The sequence below is a fragment of the Limanda limanda genome, chromosome 18, assembly GCF_963576545.1.
Source record: "Limanda limanda chromosome 18, fLimLim1.1, whole genome shotgun sequence".
Lineage (NCBI taxonomy): Eukaryota > Metazoa > Chordata > Actinopteri > Pleuronectiformes > Pleuronectidae > Limanda > Limanda limanda.
Window position 1 is genome coordinate 6,927,054 of NC_083653.1, and position 26,875 is coordinate 6,953,928.

The following is a 26,875-nucleotide window of genomic DNA, read 5'->3' on the forward strand; positions in this document are numbered from 1 at the left end:
GTTCAAGATAAAACCCACTAAAATCTGCTGCTTTCATCCGTCAAAGCTTCTAGTTAAGCTGGATTTTCAAGATAAAACAGCTTTTTTAAAAACAGCTACAACCGGCCCCCCCACTCGAGTGTCTCAGGCTGCCCCGAAAAAAACTGGAACCAGTGTTCTGCAGCCACCTGATCGGGTGATTAGAGGTCAAAGCGAGACACTCAACCAAAGCTTCTCCTACTGGGTCTGTGAATATCAGGTTTCTTTTGTGTTACTGTGCCACAGGAACCAACAACCAGCCCTGATGCATCTCTGAGGAAAGAGGAAGTTCAGGGACAGGCTGAGAATAACCGACACATCCGTCACCTCCAGTAATGACACCGATGTTATAACTCGTGGACAGAGAGCAGCAATTAAAGCAGCGGAGAAATCAAGCAAGTCGCCACTACAACAATACTGTAGAATCAGTGTTTTCCTGTTAGCTGCTTTCTGGTCGCAGTGACAGGTGGTAATTTGCGGTTTGGGATTTATTCTTAATGTGGAGAATAAAGCCATATTTCTTCCACAGCAGTGATCAGTGATGGTGTTATCATTAAATGTGACTGATAAAATATAAGATCTGATGTCACAAAACCCTCCGGAGTGTTTCACAGGTGATCTCAGAAAAAGTGAACCGATAGCTCTGTCATTCTGGGCGGAGGGAAACAGGAACTGCACCGCTTATCGGAAGGTTTGTGCTTTTGGAGCCCTGGGCGGTGGCAGGTGGTCACCACGGCATTTTCCTGCAGCTGAAATATTCATGCAGCAATCAGGATGTTCCGGTGTCGACACAGGCCGCTGAGGACATTCGTGTTTGGAGGAGGCACGATACATGCAACACGCTTACATAGGAAACAGTATCCTGGCTCGGGTTGGTGTCTTTGCTCTGGTTACTAGAGCCTCCCACAGTCCCGGCCTGCAAACTGGGGTTAGGTTGATGGGGAGAAGCTAAATTGAGCGTAGGTGTGAATGTGAGAGGGAATGCCAGTTTGTGTGTATGTTGGCCCTGAACACTGGCGACCTGGTGGGGGTGCACCCAGCCTCAAGCGACAAGCGATATAGATAAATGGATTCAAGGGTATTTATATTTTAGGATGTTGCCAAATAGCAAAAGCATTAAATCCACAACTAGCAGCGGACGACGCTCTGCATGTTTGCTTCAACAATTAAATAAATGAATGAACCTAATCATAACTCAAAAAAATCTTTTTCTCTGTGTACAGTAAATCACATAGTGTAATGAGATTAAAAGATTGTAGCATGAATTACTAGCTCGATGGAGACGTTACAGATGTGACAGGTTGTTTTTCAGTTGATCGGTGATCTTGTTCCGACTCAGAGAAAACAAACGGGCTGATTGATCGAAGCGGCAGCGACGCCAGCGAGCCAAACAGCTGCCGGCAACGCTCCTGCCGTTAGTGGGACAAATGGAAATGTCGCTCTACAGTGTTCTTATTGTGCCGGGTGAAAATGGATGGTGGCTTGTGTGAGGCGGTACAGTGGTGATGGTGTTGGGGAGGAACTGGTGGCGACATGTTGGCATGAGGCCACGGCAGCGCACTCGTCTCCACCCTAACCCACTTGGCACCGACCTGCTTCTTAACCTGACACCCTGGCTCAGAGACAGACAGCTGGGAGAGAGAGAGAGCGAGAGAGAGAGAGAGATAGAGAGAGAGAGAGAGTGGCACTTTTACCAAGTCTTCACCGACTACATCCTCACTGCAACTTCTGTGACTCGTTTCTACAAAGGCAGTGCGGATCACAAGCTACTTGCTGCCTCATTTGAACCATTCAGCTCCCGAGGCCTTAATCTTGAGATATTGTTTTTCCTCCAAACTGGGCTGAGAGGCTAATTAAGTTTGGACTGCGGCTGAGAAAAGTCTGACCACTCAACAAGCCTCCTTGCAGGGCAGCCAGTCATTGTTTGGGGGGGGGGTCTATACGGCCCCGAAACACCAAACGGCGCTCTGGGAGGCCGGCGCTCGGGCACCAATCTCCATCTCCAGTCCGTCTTATTCTAGTTAAGATAAGGCTCATCGTCCAAATGCCAAACTGCTGCCTTTAAGTTCCTTCTCTTTGATTTTCCTCAGGCGTGAAAGCACCGATCAAACAGAGAGAACGTTTTTTATGTTAAACTGACCTTTTATAATCAAACTTTTCTGGTCGACAGGGATCCTAAGTAAACCACACACACTGCACATCACTCTTCAAGGCTCTTCCTCACGGAGGGCTGAGAAGTGCTTATCTACAGCCGGAGAGAAGTCTAGGGATGGTCGGACTCCACTCGTTAATTGCTCCATTTAGTCTTTAATCTGCTTCCTCTCCGACTAGAGGCCGTCTGTGTTCCAGGAAACGGTTTCCAAGCAGAACGACGGACATGGCAAACTCGCCAACCTAACCAATGTGAAAAAGGCTCAGCCAGACGGAGAAGAGCTGAGAAATCCCCCGACGTGTTGATACACAAGACTACTTTCAGTTCAAATTTTAAAAAGGGAAAAAGTGCTCAAAGTACTTGAAGCTTCATGGCTAAAATCTTACGGGGGAATTGCTTCTGTTTTGTCGACACGATCACGGAGCTGCTGCAACTGATGATATTCTTACATCAGTGACTTAAAAATAGCTGCACATGCTTTGGACTGGCCAAGAATTAAAGACCATACCAGAGCCAGTTATCACGTTCTTGTTCCAATGAGCAGTCAGATTATCACTCGGTATTGTTGGTGAGGGGCGAGTCCATAAAATGATTATGTTGATTTAAAATTAGAATTGACTGATAGAAGCAATGACACACGTGAGATCTTGTCCTGGTAATGATCTGTCTTTTGAGTTATGTTTGTAACACCATATGGGAAACCTGAGTAAAGGCTTTATTCTGGTTTTCTAGCTGGAGCTTCTCTGAGGCTACAGCCACACTCACACGCTTTGCTGCAGTCAAAACTCCACCAGACTTTTTGAGCACCTAAAGAGGAGAAGTTTGAAAATGCTGTTGGCCCCAGTTTTAGTTATTCTTAGTCTTACTTTATTTAAACTACTTATTTAAGTTCTATAGCACTTCATATTAAAACAATATGCAAAATCAGAGGTCTCCTCACCACTAGGGATTGGCTGTAATAGTCAAAGACTCGTTAAGATATTGCACCTTCACACATATTGATTGCCGATCGAACGATGATTTGGCTACAATCATCATCACCACAAGATTACAACAGGTGTAATTATGGCTGAAACCAACATTGACTTTTAACCTAGAAAACCTGGGATGTGTTTGAACTTTGAACATGACCCTGATTTTGTCCTCTTTTGACTCCACATCGGTTTCTGTGTGTCTACGTGGCAGCAGCGCACTTTCACCTCGTCAGCGTGACCACATGCCGGTGACAGGGTGCCGCTGCTGTAATGTGAGGACACGTGAGAGAGATGACGGCTGTGGGCGGAGCCGTTTGGAGGTTATTAACAGACTGGTGTTGGAGTGTCGACCTGTTATCAGTTCAGAGGTCAGTGCTTCATTATACTTTTTACTTCTGCACATTTACCTGTAGAAGGTAGTTACTAGTTAGATACAACTTGTATGCCTATGATTTTACTTTTTTTGTATTTCTGATATATATTTTACTGCATTTATTTATCTTCTCTTATTCTATACTTTAGCAATTTCCAATTGTCTCCATAAAATTTTCTGTTAAAGGCTCATATCTGTCGATTTTTATCAGTCGGACTCTAAACATATGCAAAGCACTTTATATTCCACCGACCTATATGAAGTCCGACATTACATACGTGTAATGTCACTGACGATCTGATAACTTCTTCCTTTGCTAATGGGCCTGAACTTTAACAACTCCTGAGGAGGATTCTCCGTGGAATGAATTCAGTGTGTGTGAGGAGGATTCCTGTAACGTGTTTCTATGGTGACACATGTACTCTGAAGAATAGATCCTTAGCTTCGGGAAAAAAACCCTCAACAACCCTCTGCTCATTCATTATCCCCAGGCACCATCTCTAATTACCAAGGCCACTAATTATGCTCAGAGGTAAACACCAGTGTGAGGGATATCGATCCAGGTGAGCGGTTGAGACGACCTCAATAAACACAAATTGGTTTAAGAAAAAAAAAAAAAAGGACAGTTGGAAATGTAGCGTCTGATTTACAGTAGGAACAGACGCCACTGCTTTTTTAACAAAGTGTTAAGATAAAAAAAAATATCTTACAAAACGACATTTACGGCTGCGAGCTCAACAATTCTGTGTGTGTGTCCCGTCTCGGAGAGAAACGCCAGGTGTGCAAACGTGCATGTGATGACCGGGCAAGACTCCGACTCCATTAATCACGTCACCTTTCAGATGATTTCCAAACAGAGCACACAGAGCAGCACGGAAAAAATACAGAGGAGAATGTGCATTATAAAAGAAAAAGATTTCAACATATTTAACACCCACTACTGCCCTCGCTTGGCCTGTGTACACCCACCTAGCTCTCCCATCTGCCATTCACAGAGGGCTTATGATGCTGCAGCCTGGGAGGCCGAGATTACATGGAGAGAGGGCAGGAGACAGTGAGGGAGGAGGGTGGAGCTGAGGGCTGAGGACGGGAGGACGGGACAGAGAGAGAGAGGCAGAGGGATTTTTTACAAAAAAGTGCTCAGTGTGGATTCATCAGGAATATTACTCAATCCTCAGCTGACTGTTTTGAAACTGAGGCTGAGGAGCGGCAGTGATCTACACAGTCCCATAAAATGTCAGCCGAGGAGAAGAATGGCGGTTTGCGATCAAGGGCAGACATAAAACCAGCCGGGCCGAGGCCGTCGCATCCAAGGCTCCAAGGTGACTTATCGAAGACGGAGCAAATTCTTCACATACATCGCACAACAAAGGCTGCAGATCACAACCAGCTCACATGCACCTATGCTCAACTCCTGTGAGGGATGAAATTAATAACTAGGTCAGCAGTCTATATTTATAATCCAAAAAATAAAAAAACAGAAGAGGCAGCATCTCCAAAAAGAAACAAAAACAAACTGGCCGAGCATTTCCCTGCTCGGCTCCTGCTTGTAGAAGAAAAAAAAAATAAGGTGACACCACACTAAACGGGTGAAATCGGTGACTTGCTAAGCTGAGCAGACAGTCCGAAAGCTCTCTCTCTCTCGCCCACTGCAGATTCAATATGCTGAATCACCGATAAAGGCTGACAGCTGACACTCTGCTTGATGTCATAGCCATTACACTGTCTTACAGTCCTCTATTCTGACGGTTCTCTGATAACTATACTAATTTCATGACTTTTAGTTTAGTTATTTTGATCTGTATTCATTCCAATATCAGTCAGGCTGTTTTTTTACTTCCCTTTGTGTCTTTTATCACTTTTAGAATGTTAATGTTTCAAATTGACTCTTAGTCAAAACATTCGGATCCTTCCACTTCAATTTTGCACAATACCACATTGCAACACAGTTGCGAACAACAATCGGATGCAACACACTCAAACAACAACGTGGGAAAGTCCATGAACTTTCACATTGAACTCAACACATAAGCTGCTTTCAAATATATGCACTGGACGGAAAAATGAAAAAACAAACCAAAAAGAGATCGGAGTCTACCGGTGAAAAAGCCGCATACATGTAGACGTCAAGAGAGTTTGTGGTGATAAGAACTGATGATGGTGTCGGGCTGGTGTAAACAGATGTGATCTACGCAGGGGAGTTAATAAGTCACATCCTGTCTCTGACTTGTTGTGAACGCGTCTGTGCAGAAAACCTCCCGCTGCGTTGTGCGTGTATAAAAGGTGAATTCTGGCTAATCTCTGTATCCACATTTTACCGGGAGGTCATGTCTGTAAGCTGTGTTTGTGTGTGTCCTGGACTGACACAGCAGAAACACGGTCGCCGGGTGGCACACTCGTCTAGCCAGCTCTCCTATCAGCATCATATCGCTGACTCCCCCACGGTGTTCCCTTGATCAGCGGGCAGAGTAATCCTCTTGTTGACGCTGCACCTGCATCTTACTTCTCTGTGATCTCTGCCGTCGACTCGGTGAGCAGGGGGAGTGCACACACGTAGCCGGAACAGCTGTGCCCTCAGCTTGGCCGGGCGCCTCCCCTGCCTGTCCCCGGGATGCAGAGCTGCTGACCGAGCGAGGGAAGCGGATTGTGTCGATGGCTGATTAGAGAGTCCCCGAGGTGGGATGGGACTAGTGCATCCTCTGCTCGTCTAATTACAGACTTAATGAGTCCTTTGCTTTAGTCCAAGCCGCCAGAGGAGCCTCTTGAGAGAGGCCCCGGCAAGCCAGGGTTCATAAATCACCTTTTACTTCCCCCTAGTAAGGGAAGTTGTTGCGGGGTGCAAGGGAACACTAAGGGTCAACACGGCTTCTACTTGATGACTCCTGCCTGAGCCTGGACACATCGCTAATGATCTGCCCTGTCGAGACAATGCACAGAGGACCTTGGACTGAGTCTGGTCCTGGTCCACCTTCATCATATCCTCAAGTGGAAGGATTAGCAACAGAGGGGAAGCTGAGGGGGAAGTGAGAGCAGGACAGGGGGCAGTGCCTTAACTCTGCAGTAGAGCAGAGATTTGTTTTAGCTACAGAATGTGGGATATTGATTGTAAATACGATGGTTTAGTTTGTATCCTGTCCTGAATTTTCTCTATTGTCTATGAAAGGTCCTGTTGTCAATCTACTATGTCAGCATTTCTTTTTAAAGTCAGTGATGTTGTGCAGCAGTAACATCAACTAGAATTTCTATCAACTAGTACAACAACAGCAAAATTCCGGTCATAGCTAGAAAAACACAGAAGGAAAACGATACAATTAAACCAATGTTTATCCTCAACTATAGTTTATTTTTAATCCACAAAAAAAATATGAAAAATGGATATCACAATCTCAAAGGGCCTTGACTTCAACTCTGCTTTTTTAACCGCACGGAAAATAAAATAAAATACATATATATAAAGTGACTAATTTAATTAAAGATAATAAACATTAATATTTTTTTTACGCATCATAGCAGGGAATGGAAATCACTGAGGCCTTGTAGATGCATAAAAATGTCATTATTTTTATGCAGAGTCAGCCCTGAAGTAAACACTCTTTTCCCTGAATTCTAATTTTTCCGAGTTATGTTTTTCTTAATTCAGCGATAAAAACCCTCATTGAAATCGAAGTCGAATCGCGGAGACAGAAAAGCAAGGCAACACGAACAGGGACTGGAATGTTCCACGCATTCAGCAGATGATGTGTCTCATGTGAAGGTCTATTGTAAGTCCTCGCCCTCGGGTGGGTTCTGCTGAGGTATGCAAGGTGGGTTTGGCTGCTAGTGAACTTGTGTTATTCGAGGGTGGACTTGGAAATCACTGATAAGTCAAACCTCTGGAGGTGAGCGCTTGTAAAGTGAGTCACAGGTATTGTATGATGTCTCAAAGTCTGAGCACTAAATATATAAGAGACGTGTAACTCTATCATGGATCTGTGATGTGACGCCCTGGTAACACGATTCCTCTCATGAGGTAGATTTCTACTTTCCTCTGGTCGGTGGAGAGGATATAGATATAGACATGGGTAGATGTATGAGAGCCTGAGTGTGACAGCAGCAGAGTCACTGGTTGTGTCACTCATTCTCCCCGAGCTGCATGTAGAGAACGTTATAAGGCACACGTGAACAAATAGAAAATACGCTCCAACTTTGAGTTCTTTTCAATCAAGACTTTTCCTTTTGCCGCTGTCGTCTATTGAGTAACATCTAGGGCGTTTCATTCAGACACAACACAATTAAGCTTTCACATTATACATTTTGTCCGTACCTGTAATGTACATGTGTGACTGTAGGAGGCCTGTAGCCAAAGATCCAGGTCTGGATGTCCATGGGTCTTGCTTTAGGGTACGCTATGGTCACATCTATTACCCACTGCAGGCCTCGACGCTTGTTACCTGTCATGGAAGAAACACAGAAAGTGAGATGGCAGGACGAGAAGACACACTGGGATGAATAACTAAAACATATCCACACGTCCAGTAGGTACAGTCTTCCTGTTTGTGTCCAACCAGACAGACTCACGGGTCTAGATCGGTCTACAGCTCGTACAGATTCAGTGACATTTCAATACTCGCTTTCCTCCTCCATCTTCAAGACTGAGTATGTAACCATTACATGTCCCTGGAGAATATTATATCATAGCAGTGCAGCCAAATGAAGGCTGGTTATGTGCCAGTGACTGGTGGAAAACCAGCTGAAGCCCCAACCAGACTGAATTTGGCTGGAAGCTACGTCTGTGAGTCACAGCAAAATGGTTCTTTTCCTGACAAAAGCTTCATGGCTCACATGGTATTTTACCAATAAATTACTATAAAAAACACACGTTTTAGTATTTTGTAATTTTCTTTACGATATATAGAAGGATTAGAGGGAGAAAGGGTGATGAAAGTATTGAGACAGGAAGGCAAGAGGCACTGCTGGACTGGTTTGTAGCTGCAGGGTGCAAGTGTACAATTATTTATGTTCCTTATTTTGGTTCAGCTCTTCTCTCGCCTGTGCGTAAACAAAAGATAATAAATGAAAAGAGGCATTAAAAGGCTAATGTTTATACTCTACTACATAAACTCAGTTATTTATTGGACTGTCATGGACCCAAGCTTTATCTGTGGGTTACTTGTGTAGTATGTTGAAAAGTTGTGGCTGAAATGAATTAGAAGCATGACCATTAGAATAAGTTTCAGGCCGTTTTTTAAAGATGTGGACAGAAGATTTGTTTATAATAAGTAGCGGGAGAGCATTTCAAATTATTTATTGGAGACTGTAATTACCTCCCTGCCTTGTTAACTTCCTGGACGCACAGAGATGAAACTGATTACAATCATAGCATCTGCCCGAGGGTTTTGATGGAAAACAAGCACATTAGCTAAATGTCGAGTGAGTGTTGCTCCAAGCACAAACGTGTCAAAACAGCAGCAGCCTCGGTCAGTGAGGACAAATGTAAACTGAGGCTGATGTGAAGCTGTGCATCATTTGACTGCTCGACTGATGTCGCAGTCCGTACACTCTGAAAGTGACTGTGTAGCGAGCACTTCCCCCACAGAGCACGCACACCGATTTCTTCATGCAAAGCAAACATGCCATGGCTACGTGATGCAGTGGAGAAATGGTTTACAGCTGATCAGCCCTGAGAGGTTACACCGTGTCGGGGTCAGGAAAACAAGAAATCCTGCTCATGAGACAGAACAGACAACTTGGGGCGAAGAAGGGGGGGGCAGGGACATGGAGACGTCACAAACAATAGTGGAGAACAGACAGCTGTAGCTTGCACACACACACACACACACATCCTTTGATTTAGGTGCACAACATTAGCGGCGGTTGGAGCAGATCGCGGCTGACGCCTTGTCAGTTTGAGTTCCTGCCCACAAACGGTGTCACCCATAACAACCAGCAGCGTCACAATCCTGCAGACCACCAGCTATTTATAATACCTTGATTATGGAGTTTGGCAGCCATTATAGATTTATCCGGGCTGTTTATACTGTGATAGATGCCACTGCCTAATGTCTGGGTTTATTAAGCCATCGATGGCGATTGTTGCAACGCTTTACTGCCGTATAGATTTTTATATAATGTTTGAATCAATGTGTTGAAGTACATTAAATTGGCAGGTATTTAAAATGGACATTGAACACTGGTGACATCTCCCACTGCATGACAATACACAACCATCATGATGTAAAGTTATGTTTAGGCGACTCCCTTATTTGAACCAAATGAATACATAGTATATATGCTGATCCTGTGTTTGCATAACTCTGGTTTAACCAGTACACCAACCTCTTTAAAGGTCATACATGTGAAGCTTGGCCTCCGTTTACTGCCTTTATTTTGCTCAATTTTTTTTTAATTATTCACTAATAGAGAATATCAAACACTTAATCATATCAAGCACAGTAAATATCGTCACTCTTAGCTTCCTACCAAGTGTTTCAATGAGCAATTTCACACTTTTAGATTTTACGAACATCTTTATTTCTATGCCCACAATGAATTAAACAGCAGAGTTGGTCAAATCTGCGCTGTTGGTGTTTATATATATATATTTATTTTTTTTGTTAAAGTGAGGAGTTGCTGTCTTTATTCCTCCAACACAGTTTTTCTGATCTACTTCAAACTTGGCAGATGGTTTGCTGAGGATCTAAGGAAGCACAATGAAGAATTTGAACACATACACACATTGAACGCATGCAATATATGTACAATTTTGAATAAACCGGTGAACAGCTCTTTGTTGCAGCAGGAGCTGAGACTAAAAATACGACAAATTTTTCTCTTCAGGGTTCTGCGTACAGAGTCCAACTTTGGCAAACTTTGAATAACCAGGTGAACCATAACCACAGGCCAAGTGAATAGCCCAGTCCAAACAGGCATGTTTACAACAGGTACAGCACTAGTCTTTAACAAATAGAGGAATATAAGGTGTTTTATAAGGATTATCAAGTGTAATGACTAATCCTTTAATTTATTTGTCTAACTCCATAAACGGGAGGCATTTACCTGTGGGTCGTACGGAGCCTCACCCTACCTGACTCACGGCTGTGGACATTGCTTACCTGCCAACTGTTTTATAACACACTAACCTTATCGGCCTGAGCTGCACACTGAGTCTCTCTGCAGACTGGGAGCTACAGTGGCAACCAGTGACCCCTGGGCTTTGTATCTGCGCACTGAGCAGTGCATTTAGCTCGGGTGACATTGCATGGCCGACGCACAGCAGCACACACATTTACATCAAATCCTATTTTCTCCAAGTGGCCCATTTGTCTCCGAGTGAGTCAGCAAGCTCTGAGCACCTCTGCAGAGCAGCATGGAGGGTCACAGGGAGACAGAGATGTGTCTTTGAACACACACACACACACACACACACACACACACACACACACACACACACACACACACACACACACACACACACACACACACACACACACACACACACACACACACACACACACACACACACACACACACACACACACACACACACACACACACACACACAGAGAGGATAATGAGGGACATAACGCTCCTCTGGCTATGTGTGCTTTTTGTTTTGCCCTAGGTTTTAATGCCAAAGACAAGCACTACTGCAGCAACCAGATTCCCCTTCTGATGCTGGAACAGAGGAAAGGACACAAGAATGTATAAATAAAAAAACAAACTGGAACATGAACTGGAAGTGCAGCACACACACAAACCCAGGGGAAAGCCAAGCGTGCAATTTGATATCACAAATACTGATGTGTCTAAAAGGTCCCTCTTCCTGCCAGAGGCTACAAACAAAAACCGTGCTGTAATATGTTGACACTGAAGAAAAGGCCGACGACTGTAAATTAGCAGGAAAAGCCCAAAAAACTGCACAAAGGGCACAAAATCCAGCAAACGAGTGACACTGCTCACTGTTGTCTAGATTTTACAACAGCTAATTAAGAGAAACCCCTTCAGTCCGTCCTGCAGAAGGATAAACAGACAGCCTCTTGCCATTAGTGCTGAGGCTGATGAACACAGAGCTGTGTTTGCAAACTCGACGGAGGCTGAGCTCTCTGGACCACGTTCTCAATAATGCTGGCCCAAAGTCACAGAATTACTATTAACACGCTACACCCTTAAAATGGATTTTGAAGCGGAGCCAGCAGAGTCCGCTGGGTGAACAGAGTACGCAGCATGCACAGGCATCGAGATCTCAGTGCGTCTGTGTTTATGCATTTCAGCATTTGATAGTTTATCCGTACAAACTGGAATTAAATGAACAGGCATAGCCAGGGATGTATTTAAGTTTTCAGACCTTTCTCAGAAATTGATCTTCTGCACAACCAGAAGCATGTGCGATATCAACTACTGGTGGGGGAAAAAATCGATTCTGTTCAGTATCGCGATATTTTGCGCCCGCGATTATATCGATACTGTAGCACAAAGTATTGCAATATTAAAAAAATAATAATAATATTTACAATTATATATGTAACAGCCCCTGGCTGGCAAAGCATGACGAGGAGAGTTTCAGAGTTTAAAAGATACCTAGTGTGTATGATGAAAGGATGTTCTCCACTGCAGGAGATATAGTAACGGCCAAGAGGAACTTTAACATCTGAGCATGTTGACCAACTCCTTTTTCTGAACAAAAATGCCAATATTCCCAAATGAATTAAACATTTTGGGTCATAACCTTGCAGCCAACTGGACTGGACTCTAGTAGTAAACCTTTGTTTATTTTTCTCAATTTGATTGAAGCTCTAGGTTACTCTTATTTATAGGATTATTCTCAGGTTCATGTTACTCTATTATGTCTGCTTGATGTTACTGTATTGTATTTAAATAATTGTAAGTTATGTGCTGGGAGCTCAGTGTTCATGTGAGAGGTCTCCTATTCAGAAAATAATTACAAAGGTCCTGTGTCCTGAATGTTCAAGGACAAAGTTTTTGCACTACCCTTTCTTAGTTTTTGCACTTCAGTTAATTTGTAGAAGACATTGTTGTTCACAGAATTAAATGTGACATTTGAAGTGAGTTGAGCAGTCTTATTTTCCTCATTTTTTGTAATGCCTTTGAATAATATGGGGGACATGAATCGCAATATATCGCAGAATCGCAATACTATTGAATCGTGGCCCAAATATCACAATACTATGAATCGTCACATTTTTGCCAATTCCCACCCATAATATCAACACTTGGATCTTGCTGAACGATTTAGAAACGAACACCTCACTTGGTTTTCGTGCTTTTTTGATGTTTGTTTTCTGTTGTTGTTGCTAAAAAGTGAAAAAGATGACATTTTTCCTTGAGCTTGTTAACTGCAGAGTTATCTCCCTCCTCATTGGCTGTATTTAGGACTGGATCCTAGTCAGACAAAACAGACAATCACCACCATTCACAAATCACCACTGGGGGGGCTAGAAAAAAAAGACTGACTATTTAAGTAATTGTGCTGTTTCAACCTTCTCTCAGACTCCATGTTTTGGCTTGTTTGATATTTTACTCATCCATTCCTTTTTTATGACTAATATTAAAATTGATATCTCCTTTAATAAAAGGCAGAAATAACAAGGGGGGGGGATAAGACACAAAAGCTGCATATATTCCTGGAGGAGTGGTCTTCCTTGTTCTCCCTTTTTGTAAACCGGTTCTTTTCTCTTTTTTTAAAACACAGCTTTTAGTGAAATTGAAACTGGGTCTGTTTTCCATCCTTGTCACATACTTAATAATAAGCTGAGCCAAACACAGAACAGATATATAAATAAGAGCAGAACATCTGGTTACAAACTTTAAGAGAAGTAGGGTTTTCATTGCGGTTTCACCGTCTAAATGTGTTTTACTTTAATGTTTGCACTATTTTAAACTCAATATTGGAAAAATTATACAAATTCGAATGTTAATGTGTCAGTTACCTATCTGGTTGGCGGTCACAGTCTCGATGCCCACGCTGCCATTCTCCTGCTGGGCGGAGAGGGTTTTCAGGATAACCTGCGTGGCCCCGAGTCGAGGCAACGTGACGTGGTTCAGGTGGGGGAGCGAGTGCTTCTTGGCAAATAACTGGCTGGTTTCCCGCCGCTTGCGCAGGAAGCCGCCCTCTGGGAACAGCACTATCCACTTCCTGTCGCGGCTGTGGTAATATTGGTCTAGGTGATCTTTCAGGTAGATCAGCTGCTTGTCTCTGTAGGCTTTACCCTGGGAGGAACAACAGAAAAATAACATTCAAGCAACATAATAATCAGCGGTTGTTGGTCAAGTTACAGATGCAAGCGGCAACTACTCAATTACTGTAAAAAGGTAAGGTTATACAGCATTTTTGAGAGTGGGTGAGCATTTAATTAACAAAAACAGTAGAAGCTAAATGCTAAATTCATCAACTTAATAAGCAAATGAAAAAAACCTAAACCTGAAGTTAGCTGCAGCAACACTGTGGCGCAGTCAGAGCAACATTACTGGCACAACCCAAACGGATGCAAAACATGATGGCCTTGACAGCATTAAGAGCATTAGCATGGACGGGACCAGAAGGAGCGGGATTGATTTTTAGTTAGGTCTGGTCAAAAGCCATTTTAAATGCATTAGCAAAGCCGGGCTGGCCTCTGTGTGCGTCATGTGAGCACACGTGGGATTTATCTGCACGGCTGCTGGTAGTAAAACCGCCTGCGACACAACAGAACGTGTGATCATTTTGCCAAAACAAAAAAAAACTACGATGTGCTATTCTTAGCTGCAGCGACACAGTCTGATTCACACATGATAAACGTATTCATGACCCTGGAACAGTTGCTCTGGTTGGACTGAGGTTTCTGAGAGCCAAGTGTACTGAAGGAAATGTACCCAACACTTTTTCTTTGCAGGTCAATAGAGTCTGGTATTTGGAACTGGGGCTGGATTTGACAGAGTGTGCATGCAGAAGCCACTGGGGTCAAGGGAGTAGCCATAGTCTATTAGACACTAGTTGTAAATATAAGGGGTGCCAAGGTGTGGAAGTTTTCCCAGCAGGTAATGACAACACCGGTGTTAAAAGAAAAGACTCTGTGGAGTCTGTGTTAACCAAGATCTGTAATGTTATATTTTCGCTGCAGGCTACCTCACTCTTCCATTAATTACCCAGACTGTAGCGGTCGACTTCTCATAATAACACATCTCTAACTTGGTGTTTTGCACTGTTGTGTCATTGTAGAGCTGTGTGTAGTCCTCTGGATCGCCCTGGCCCTCTCTCTCTCTCTCTCTCTCTCTCACCTACTGACCACACTGTCGGTGTGTCACCAAAACATCCATAACGTTTTCAGGATCCTCCGACACCGAATCCTCACCATCCTCAGTGGTGGTGCAACAGGGGAGGCAAAGCAGGCAGCTGATCCACTCGTACAACAATTTTGGGAGAACTCCCTAATATCCTATGACAGACTACGAACAGGAATTTCCAACAAACCCCCCTGATGAGGAGTGTGCTACTGGCTTTCCACCCACAGCCTTGGTTGAAGACTACAACGCTTTGCCCGGGGCCACCAACGTCCCTTGAAACACTTCAGATCATCCTTGTCGGTCGACTCTCCTCTTGTCACGTGATCTAATAAAGTCTCCTTTATTTAATCTGCGCTGTGACTCTGCTGCTGCTCCGAACAGACACTGTCACTCTCGGTTTTACGCCCATAGCATAACGGTGACTGCCATCACAGTGTGCCGTGTCGTGCTGTCCATAATGAGACATGTCTGCCAGCTTCAGTGGACAGCAGATGCTTTGCAGACCGGGGCAGATGTTTGTGCCATGTGGAAGTGTGAAGTATTCTGGGGAAGGGTTTCAGGGATGCACACACATGAATGTCAGAGGGAATCACACGGAGGCGAAGAGGACACAGCTGACCGGACCCTCGGCACAGGGCCTGATGTGAGTCCATGACCCCAAAACAATGCAATTCACTCTTGCCAACAAGTTTGTCTGCAGCTCAGAAAGTCAGACAGGAATGTGTGGGCCATTTCTTTTTTCTTCCGACAAAAACAAAAGTTGACAAACACTAACACGATATGTTCAGGCTGTTGTCCTGGTTCCAGCCCGTCCTGCCTATAGCCCCACAGGGAAAACACGACCCCGGGAATAACGGATTAGCCCTTCCTGACATTTACAGCTTCAAATGATAAAACTGATGTAATCTGTCATTCACTAGTGGGGAGGAGCGATACAGATAATTCAAATTTTTGTTTTGGAACAGGAAGTAAAAGGCCTGGATTGTGAAAATGAAGGTTTCTTAACATGCACAAAAAGTCACAACCATCCATCTGTGATATGAATATTCACACATGTGCACCTGCCGCCTTTCATGGGACTTTAGTGAACAATTAAAATTAATAGACTAGGGAATATAGAAGATAACAATGATCTTATTGTGAGAAAATCCAACCAGTTTTCTGGTCTTCTGTCAGCTATTTGCCAAAAATGAAGTTCAACAACCAGCTTGTAATCCCAGGAATTCCCCGGCCCTGTAGGCTCCATGAGCAGGCCTGTGAGAGCAGGCTGCTCCAGACCAGCTGCCCTCACAGCAAAGGGTCAGTCTGACCCAGCGGGCGGAGCAGCCCTCCCACACTACTGTCCACCACTATTATCCTACTTCAGAGGACACCGTGGCTGTGAGAAGCCTGCTGACATGCCGTCCAGCTGGGACACGCAGATGGGGAGTGACTCCACGCTTGCAGAGCGCTGTAAAAACAAGCCAGCAGTAGCCAGGAGTTAGATTCTGACCTCACGGCTTGTATTGGAATCCTCAGACCTTCAGGGGCAAAACCAAGGTGTTGACACGGGAGGGAAATAGACTTTCATCTTGCGGTGACAACTGGCCATTGTAGCCCTGAGGCTAATTAACCAGCTAAAAAAAGCAGCTCCCTTGACATAAACATGTGTAGTGCCTGTAGCATGTTAAAAAAAGGTTGCTGCAACAAAAACAAACACAAATCATTGCAAAGAATGTGACCTGCTAGGACCTTCTGTGGGAGCCCTGGACATCTTACCTGTCTGATGAAGAAGTCCCCATGGATCAAGGAAACTAGGCCAAAGTTGGTGTATTTAAACACATGGTCCATCAACCACATCATTTTTTGTACCACCTGAAACAGAGAGGAGAAACACAATGAACCTGGGAAACACACCCCATGTAATTCTACTTAAATCCCACATTCTCCTGTAAGCAATAGCACAGGATTTTGGCTTTGGTACCACTGCTTTCCCCCCCCACCCGCAATCAAAAAATGATACCGCCCCCTCCGAAGCACTTGCAGCCTGATGACATGCACCCATGCAGCTTTGGCTTACTGTTCTCTCAGTGCTAAGAGGATAAACTGGGCCAGGGATGCAGTTGTTGAGGCGGATCATGTCATCATGTTTGTGCAGTGTAGCTCCGCAGCTCCAGTGCAGTGCCGGCCCCCAGCCAAAAAACCAGAACACACATCATCACAGCTGCTGCCCCCGCCCCCCCATCCATTAAAAACAAAATAAAAAAATCTCACAGCCAATCTCCAGGATGAGCAGGCAACATGATCTGGATCCAATGTAACAATGGTTTCCATATCCATCGTTTAGGACCATGTTTTGTGATAAATAAATATTTCGTGTTCCTTTTATTTTATTTTGACTGTAAAGACAATTGTTGGAGGTATGTGCTCTACTAGGGGTCATTCGAAGTTAACGCTGTTACTCTCCAATCACACTTCAAGTTGAAACTAAAGCACATATGACTCAAATGTGACCTATTCTCCCGCCTTCATCCTCATGATGAAACCAAGCTAAACTTTTCAAAATGCCTATCCATGTGAACGAAGTTGAGAATGCACATAATAGACGGGTGTGAGTTACAGGTACTGCATATAAAAACCTTGCGACATATATGACACATGCCTTCACGGACACAATCAAGTACAGAGAAAGCTTTTGCAGCTCCTCTCTCCCATCATCAGTTTCATGTCTCAATATGTCTGGTATAATACAGAGGTTATTGTTGATCTAGGTTTCCTCAAGTTGCCAGACAACTACACTAAGCATCACACATTTTTTCCCATGTAAAAGATGTTGTACCAACTTGTATCCTACACGTATACATACTGAGTAAATGAGTACCCTGTATAAACAGAGGTGGGGGTGTGTGCCCTGTCGTGTGGACATGTTTCTCTTCTCTACCTGTTGACAATAACAAGTGCGAAAGAATGCAAACCAGACACTGGCTCAGTTTTCGCACATTTGTTGTTGGCTGCCTGACAAACGGAAAACTCACATTTTGTAATTTGAATGCAGCAAACCACAGCTGGGCTTCGTGCAGCCGCCAGTCTCTACTGACTCCACTGTACTGACTTGAAAAAGTTGCATCCCGTCACTATGTCTCTCTCCTGTACTAAATAAAAACTCCCTCCTCCTTGAGGGACGATCACAAAGTCATGCGAGTACGAAAACATGAATTATTCATATTTTTTCATTAAAAATAAGTGAAATAAACAGAAGAAGTTGATATACAGCTGCAGAAAATTATTTAAGAAAAAGAAACTTGGCACGCTAGTTAAAGTGAACCTTGTTCTCTGTCAACTTTGGAAAATGATTCAAACTTAACTTCTCTGTTTTTAGAGAAATGTCTACAAATCCAAATCAATTCCTTATTTGCAGTAAGATAGTTATAGACTCTATTTTCACTTGGAATAAAAAAATATGTTTAAATATTAAAAATCATTAAAAAGCACACGCACATCCAGTGAAAAAATAGGTTGGCTGCTTCTGAAAAAGTTACCACATGAGCTTCAAACATCACTACGACAAATAAATCCTTTAATGGGCTTAGTGTGTGGGCTTTTCTCCTTTTTCAACTCTTCCGTAATTCTTTCTCCTCACTTACTTGTTGTAAGTAGGTTCACATCACGATTGTATTGACATCGTGCCGACTGTGGTCACAATGCATCCCTGACCACATGTCCAGAGGTGGTTGGGCCCATTGAATCACTGTCTGTCCTCATGGAGTCTTGTGCATTAACACCTGCACTTCCATGTAGTCAAGCTCTATATCCTAGTCCAGTCAAACAAAAAGGTATTGAATGGAGGTGTAACTGGGGTAATATAAACATGCCCAGACGGCAGCCTACACAACCCATGTGTGCAGAAACACGCCACAAACTTCTCCATGGCTTTTATTTACATTGATACCAATGTATTCTTGGATTATCCAAAAACAGAACGAGACGATAGAACTACAGATGACAGAGTTCTTCTTCTTACCGTGCCCTTGTCCTGCAGGCACATCATGAGGGTGCACACGTCTCCTGTGGACTGGTGGTTGACTATGACCATAGCTTCCTCTTCTGTAATGGGCCGCACGTCGTCGCCCCACTCTGTTACTGCAAGACAAAATAGAGAATGCGTTGTTTAACAAGCAGTTTAAATAGATTTTTATTCATTTCATTTAAAAGGTGCCCTGTAATGCTTCTTATTTTAATCATAACGCAAGCCACTAACATCTAAAAGCCCAAATTCAATACTGATTCAACAAGGGATATTTCTGTTATTAAACCAATTTTGTCTTGAATCTTCTCAAAGAAAAGAAACCATATAATATGGTGCATTATTAAAATACTACTGTTTACATTAAGAATTTACCCCATAGGCAAGTACAGAGAAAATACGTTCCGTCAAGGCAACAACCATTAACAAGTAAACAAGTCCAATATATTGACCATGCACACATATGATCATTGTATTAGCAACTTAAGTTTTTACTGCATAGCAATACTACTGGTCAAATACTTGTTGTCCCTCATTCTTAAACCACAAGTATCCTGACACAGACTTTAAACCCCCTGCCAGCTGTGTGATCCACATGTTCTCTCTGCCTGGATCAGAAAGCTAAAAAGGATCTCCATGTAAATATATCCGACTATTTGTGGGTTGCAAAAACATTTACACTTTCACACCGTTTCCAAATAAGTGTCAGTCCTCCTCCACACAGAACTTGGCTGATTCCAAACCTTGTAGATTTAAGTATTATCCAGAACTGAAGTAGTCAGCAGTTAATATGCTTATTAAATTAAGTGAAAAGGAAAGTGAGAAGAAGAAAAAACGCTGGAGATGTTTTGAAGTAAGAAAGGAGAAGCGACTTTCAGGAAATGATATCAGAATGAGTTTCACTATTGACCACTGAGCAGTGCAGAAGAAACTGTCAAACAGAAAGGTGTGTAATTTGATTGCATAATACACAGCCTGTTGAATCCCTGCTTCCACTCTCACTGAACTCTCACATGTCGTTTCTGGTGCAGCCACAAGGTGTAGAAGTGCAAAATGATTTCAAAATAAATGCAAAGACTGAATATCTAAGATGTACTCGCTCAAATTCATATTTCTAATAAGTAAGTAAATCATTATTAGCCCTTTATCTTACATTGTCAAAGAAATAAAATGCATTCATACTGCAGCTATTTTCAGAGTCACACTGGTATAATTATTCAACAAGGACTAAGTTGAACGAAAGATGCAAAACATTAGTAAAATCATCTATACCTAGTATCTGAAGTTGAACATTTGCATTGGTTTCTTTTTTTAGTTAGTGTATTTTAAGAAAAGGACACAGCAGCTACTTGACAAAGATTAAAGCCTGAAAAGCCTCAGGTAGAAGACGTAATCATCAGGCTTTGTGGCAACGCGTTACCATAACAGCAAGCTCGTTGGTGTGGGAGCTCCCTGGCTGAAATAATACTTTGGATAACAGCATGTTAAGTCTACATCCTGTTACAACAGGAGACCAGGCTCATTTGCATGTCTGCAAACCATTAATAATGCTTCCCTCTTCCTAGTCAAACAGCACAAGGTGTGGATGTGCGGCTGAGAACAGAACCGGGGCCTTGTTCACTGTCAAAGTGATAAAAATAATACAAAGCTGCAAGCTGGAGTTCTTCAGGCCAAGAAGAGGCACATCATGCACATAGGTACATGGAAGTCTCATCTACCACAGTTCTGATCAGACATGTTGCGGAGATATGACTCATCTCCTCCTATTGTGACCTTAAAAGGTGGCTTCATGCAAATGTCACAACCGAGCCTTTTAGATTAATATTAGATCATAATTATTGGTCAGTCAACTGTGCCAGTCAAAGCTTTAATCTTGTGTCCACGGCATAGAGAGGTACGTTTGGGTGAGTCAGGGTGAACAAGCAGAAGCTTCCAATCACTGCTAAGTTGTGGTGGATCTGTTGCGATGGCGATTTGGTTTCTCTACAAATGTGTGCATCATTTGTAACTATGACCATGAACAATGTGTTAAGATATGTATTCAATCATTTGAACAGGAAAGATTCACTTGAGGATTGGGGAATATTAAAAACTGCCTTGCTGTGAAAAGCTAATCAGTGAACTTGCTAACATTTAAACGCTCCCTGTTTTTAACCCAAAAATAAAAAGTGTCTCTATCAGCACCTATGGGAGTAGATCTCCAGTGGTCTCTCTACATGGTCAGGGCTCTAAAAGCCCCTTTGACATCCTGATCAAGGTCTTTATTCTCTCTTGAAATTCAGGAGTAGATTGGGGAACTGATGAACCAGCTTCGAAATGGCAGATCAGGTAGTTACAGTGCTTGTGTAAACAGGACGGATGTTGCCACTGTTGTGTTACAAGTCAAGCCTCTGATTCAGGAGCGCCAGTATGCTAAAGATTACACATACAGATGATATTAAACTGGCTTTGGTTCATTGTAAACAAGCAAAGGTGGCTTTCACAACAGCCATAAAGCAGTCCCTCTGTGTAATAGGAGCCATTGAGAGCATGTAGGCTGCTTTCATGAACCAGTAACCTGCAGCTGATTGTTGATGGGATACACACAGGAGCTGCAACAAAGGAGAAAATGCATCTAAAGTGAGATAAGGGATGACCACAACAGCTTCCTTTGCGATGTACATACACCTTAGCAGCTCTGCATATTAAAGCAACGGCCACACTAATATGTCTTCATTTAAAAACTTAAATGAAAAATGTGAGGGGAAAGTGCAGTCTCAGGTCAGCTCCACTGTCGGGACAGGAAATGCACGCAAAGACGAGCCCTGCGGGGAAACCCCTCTCCTTCTCTCTGGAATCCAACTGAAGGAAATCCTCTGCAGCGATGGAGAGCTTCAAGAGGAGCGAGTCGGACAAGTCATAGGCATGTTCAAGAAAAACAAAAGAAACAATCCCTCAGGGGGATGGGAATTGAGAGCCAACTTCTGGAAGAATGACACCTCCGTGACACTTGGTATTCGTACCCTGAAGGCAATGCCATCTCGTAAGGAGCATGCCATCATGCCTGCTGAAGTTCTCATTGTTGCGGGAGGCGAGCGTAAATGATATCACAGAGATAGGTCATCTGTCGGGTAGAATACATTAGGGAAATTGTCTTTGAGAGATGACACAGTTAGAGCAGCAGGACGACAGCCAAACTGCAGACACCATGTCCAATCCGGTATCACTGGTCAGCTAAACGGTGGACCGCTGACCTTGCCTTCTATCTCTACGCCGGAGAGAGATGAGGCAAGGTATCGCAGCTTCTCCCTCACAAATGGGAAAAAGAAAAGAGCACCAAAGCACAATAAGGCCTGTATGGCAAAGCAGGGTGGAAAGGGGAAGTGTCCAGTGATGGTTAAACCTTATTGGCTACTGGGTCGACACAGTGAAGAGAGGTAAATTACTGCGAGCCAGCGAGCAGCTGGGAGAGAGGTTGCAAAAGGTTATTTCAAAAGGGGTTGAAATAGAGGCTTGGTTAAAGTAGCCAATACCATTACATAATATGGTATAAATGATGTCATTTCCTGAATTGGGCTATATACAGCACGTGTGTGCGTGTGTGTGTGTGTGTGTGTGTGTGTGTGTGCGTGCGTGCGTGCGTGCGTGCGTGCGTGCGTGCGTGCGTGTAGGGTTTGCATCATTGCCACTGTGGTGCTTTTGATATTTCAACAGTAAAATGTTCCAATCTGTACATATCTTATATTTGGTAAATTATTCAAAAAAATGTGCCTTATGCATGTTTTCTGAAAAAGACTTTCATTGTTTCCACATGCATGGATATGAAGTAGTAGGAAGTATGGCCACTCATGACTTTTTTCTGTGTGTCTTTCACACACACACACACACATCATGAATGTCAGACATTTGTCTCCACGTGTTGTTCTTCTTTACGTCCTGGTAACTCATTGTAAACAATTAAGACTCAGTATATTTTGTAGAAAGTCCCATCCTTGAATTACGCCGGGTTCAAGAAGAGAGCAAGTGGCTCTGATCAAGTTCTCTTTCACGGTGTCCATCTATTCATTCGCTATGCTGCTTATCTTATGAGGACAGCCGAGGGCTAGAGCCACAGAAGCAGGCCGCACCATGGACAGGCTGCCAGTCCATCACGGGGCTGATATACAGACAAACAACCAGTCACACTGGCAGGGAATTTTGAGTCTCCAGCTGACTCGAACTTGTTGTTGAACTGTGGGAGGAAGTGAAACCTACATAGGTATATAACCAACAAGGGCTCCACCGTACTGCTCCTACTCACAGGGTGTCTGAGGATATTTAAATCGAGTTGGGGTTAGTGAGTTGAGTTTTTACAAGGCAGGGCTGTGATAACATGATAACATTGGTGAGGCAATCTGCAAACTTTGACTGATGACGTGGTAACACACCACCCACCCCCACCCAACCACCCACCCACACACACCTTTAAGTATACAACAAAAGTGAGGCTCCAGAATGGTGCAGCACAATCTCAACCGGGAATACAGCCATTCAGAAGTGGTGAATTTATGCAATACACTATATACACAAGGACAGTGAGAGGTGGAACACAGGCACTGATGCTGTGACCAAATATATATGCAAAGATAAGAGACACCAGTTGGTCATGTATCTCGTGTAAATGGTAACAGGTTATTTCCAGCTAGGAGGATGTCCAGTGTCTCACATCTACAAACAAGGCATGTCATTCTGGTTATCAAACCCATTGGCCTCCGTGTTGGTTCAATGGAACAAATCCGGTTTCATTCTTTAATTTCTTACCGTCATTAAAAGCTAAAAGTCTATTTGACCCGGTCCATTCTTTTAAAGGTTTGTTGAATCAATCGCATCACAACACATTAACATTAAAATATGGATCTACCACATAATGTGTTGCTCATCCACATCAATACCCCAGCGTCTCCCCACGGGGGGGGGGGGGGGGGGGGGGGAACATCAGCCTTCTCTTATGCAAACATGTTTCAGGGCTTCAGAACAAAAGCGATGTTAATTTCTATTCACGTTATTGCCATCTGAACTGAACTGGAGCAGCAGGGGCATTATTCCAAGCTGGCTCACCTCCTTCACTTGAGCTACAAGGCATGACTGCATGTATCTCTAGACCCACATTATGTTTTCATACATTACACTCATTAAACTTTTACCATAGTCGACTGGGGAGAGACCAAACGTATACTAAAGAAAAGCTTAGAAAAGCAGTCAGCAGATTTCACTTTGCAACAAGCCTGCACAAAAAAAAACTAATAATAAAGATTTTTTGTGTCCAAATCTCTTTAACTGTTGTTTCCAGACTCATGCACAGATGTTGTAAAGCAGCAAGGTGGAAAATCAGACAAATCGTATGAAACCATCGCAGTTGAATCGGTTGTATGATCTGGGAAATGAAAATAAGGTTGGACACAAACGATGTCAGAACATGTTGGTATAAAACCACCTGACCAGAGCTTCACACCACCAGTCAGCATGGATGTTAACCATGCAGAGAGAGAAGGCTGCTGGGGGCTAGCGCTGCAAACGTTCACGCCACATTCACCACACTTGTGACAACATTCACCTCAGGGTCCTCTAATGTTGTCAAAGGTTTGGTTTTGTCCAACCCACAGCACACACACGAGAAATATTGGATTTCCTTATACGGCGCCTCTGCATTTTTGCCTGAATAATTGTTATAACAATTGATGATCCAAAAACGTATCTGATTAATTGCAACCTGCTGATGCCTGTGAGGGGAGCAGGCAGAAATCAGAAGGTCTATATGATGTTGCATTCATACTCGTGGAAATAGAAGACAACCATTTAAAACTGTGTATACAGCTTTACAAGTCAGACAGAGGTATCAGCACAACACAAGAAGCATTATCTCGATTAAAATAGAATCAGGATCTCACAAGTGATATTTGGAAGATGTTTTGGCAGCACAATATCTACTATTGCTGCACAAGAATCTGATGACATTACATATTACAACGTGTGTTTGGGGAAAACCGGTTTGTGATGCACCGCTACAAGCTAGCAGCAACAGCGAAGCATATTAGCAATGGCTAGTGTCAGACTGCTAATGCTGCAGACAGGAGCATCTTCAAATACAATCAATTGTGTTTAGTCTGCATTCGGTTAATAAGATCGACCAGAACCATCTGAGCACACAACAGTTGTGTGCTAACATGTAGATGCTAAGAGATAGTCGCCTCTGCCATGGTGTTTATACTGATAATACCAGGTCCACTTCTTCTTAAAGCTTCTTAGAGCTGACGACCCCTGGCAGTGTAACGCAGAGACGTACCAGCTCAGACAAACTCACTCAGAGCAAGAACAGGTGTTCAGGGAGAGAGGTGGCAGTGAACGAGGATCCATTCTCGGTTTAACAAGTCACTGTAACGTTAAAATGATTCTACATCAGGTTAAGTGGATTAAGTATAAAAAAGCGAAGCCTCAGCAAGAAGCTTAGGATTAATGTTCGAGTTTAAAGGTCAAACTAAAAACTTTCACAGCAATTCTTCTCCAGAATTATTGTCCTTTGTACAAGTTGTCCTAGGGATAATGTATATGCAGTATGTGGCACTGATAACATGATCTACTGTGTGTTATCTACAAAGCATCATTGTTCTTCCTCTGCAGTGAAGGTGGGGCAACATTTTCATGTCTGTAGGGTTAGGGTTAGGGGATGTACTGTAGCTGTGACAGTGAAGTTGTAAAACCAGGGAGAATCGACCCATGCTTGTACCAGTAGCCTTGAGCGCAGAACACAGCACAGACACTGGGATATGCACCTGGTCCAGTGTTACTCCCAGCTGACCTGTCCACGAGTTTGTCTAGAGCAGCAGTCACCAACACGGTGCCCGCGGGCACCTGGTCGCCCGCAGGGACCCCGCAAGAAAAAGTACAGACTGATGGAGGAATGTACTGATAAATGTCACCAAGTTGAAAAGAAAGTAAGCCTGTCTTGCTCTTGGGTTCACAGTGAATGAAGGAGGACATGAGGAGAGACTTGGATGGATTTTAGGTCTGAAAACTCTGGCAGCTGACAGTATGAGACCCAAAAAACCCTAACCCTAACATTACACCCCAGTCATATGCATGTGTTATTTTTGGTTGAGCTTTATCATCTTATAACAAAGTGCTTATAAGTGGTTATCTAGTTATTTTTTATCTACTTTTGAAAAAGAACAGACTGATGGAGGCATGTAGTGATAAATGTCACCAAAAGTACTTAAATTAAGTTGAATTTAAGCAAAGTTGAAACAGTTTAACAGAAATAAATGTTGCATGTATTAATATATCTGTTTCCTACAATCATTGTTGTGGAAATCATTGTTAATAATTATTTCGAGGAATAATTAACATTAACTTGATCAGACAGTCTCTTCACATATTATTAATAATATTAGAAGGTGATCTGTGCAACTCTGTTATTCAGGACGTTTGTATCAAACAAGCAGTGGTGTATAAAGTACTTGAAAGCCATACTTGAGTAAAAGTACAGATATCTTACTTGAAAGTGACTCCGGTAAAAGTAAATTACTTGAGTAAAAGTCTTAGAGTTGCTCATATTAAATGTACTTAAGTATCAAAAGTATCTGGTGTTGAAATGTACTTAAGTATCAAAAGTAAAAGTACAAGTACCAAAATTAAAAATGCTAAGTGCTTTTTATAGTAGGCCTATACAGACACAAAACCACCCAAAATTGTTCAGTTCAGGATTTATTTCAACTGACTGAAAAATTATAACAACACTATATATATATTGTATAATTTTACAAATTTTGAACCCGAGATGCTGAGGTTAAAAAAGTATTGGACAAGTGCATCTGAACTTCTAGAGACAACAAAGAATCAACACAACAGAATAAACAAGTACCTCTTGATTCTACCTAAGAACACTAATAGACCAAATGAACCTTTTGTGTCTATTAGCTGTATTTTGTAACTGCCTGGATGTTTACCTGCCCGCCAGCTTGTCCACGCATCTACATGTAAGCCTGTTTATTTATCATTAGACTATCTTCACTGAATGGGCCTGTGTTTGTGTTTGCATTTGTCTGAAGCAGGGTGACAATACACCTGTAGGGTATCTTGCC

At 43.0% G+C, this 26,875-nt stretch overlaps 1 protein-coding gene across 1 annotated transcript in view; it reads right to left on the bottom strand.

Moving 5' to 3' along the window:
* The window catches only part of lpgat1 (lysophosphatidylglycerol acyltransferase 1), a 43,142-nt gene that overhangs the window by 12,283 nt on the left and 3,984 nt on the right, over positions 1-26,875 (bottom strand). The window contains exons 3-6 of the mRNA XM_061091354.1: positions 18,777-18,895; positions 16,535-16,630; positions 13,444-13,723; positions 7,821-7,947 (exon numbers count right to left, since the gene is read on the bottom strand). Of these exons, the coding sequence (XP_060947337.1) occupies positions 7,821-7,947; positions 13,444-13,723; positions 16,535-16,630; positions 18,777-18,895 (622 nt within the window). The remainder of the gene's footprint in view (positions 1-7,820; positions 7,948-13,443; positions 13,724-16,534; positions 16,631-18,776; positions 18,896-26,875) is intronic.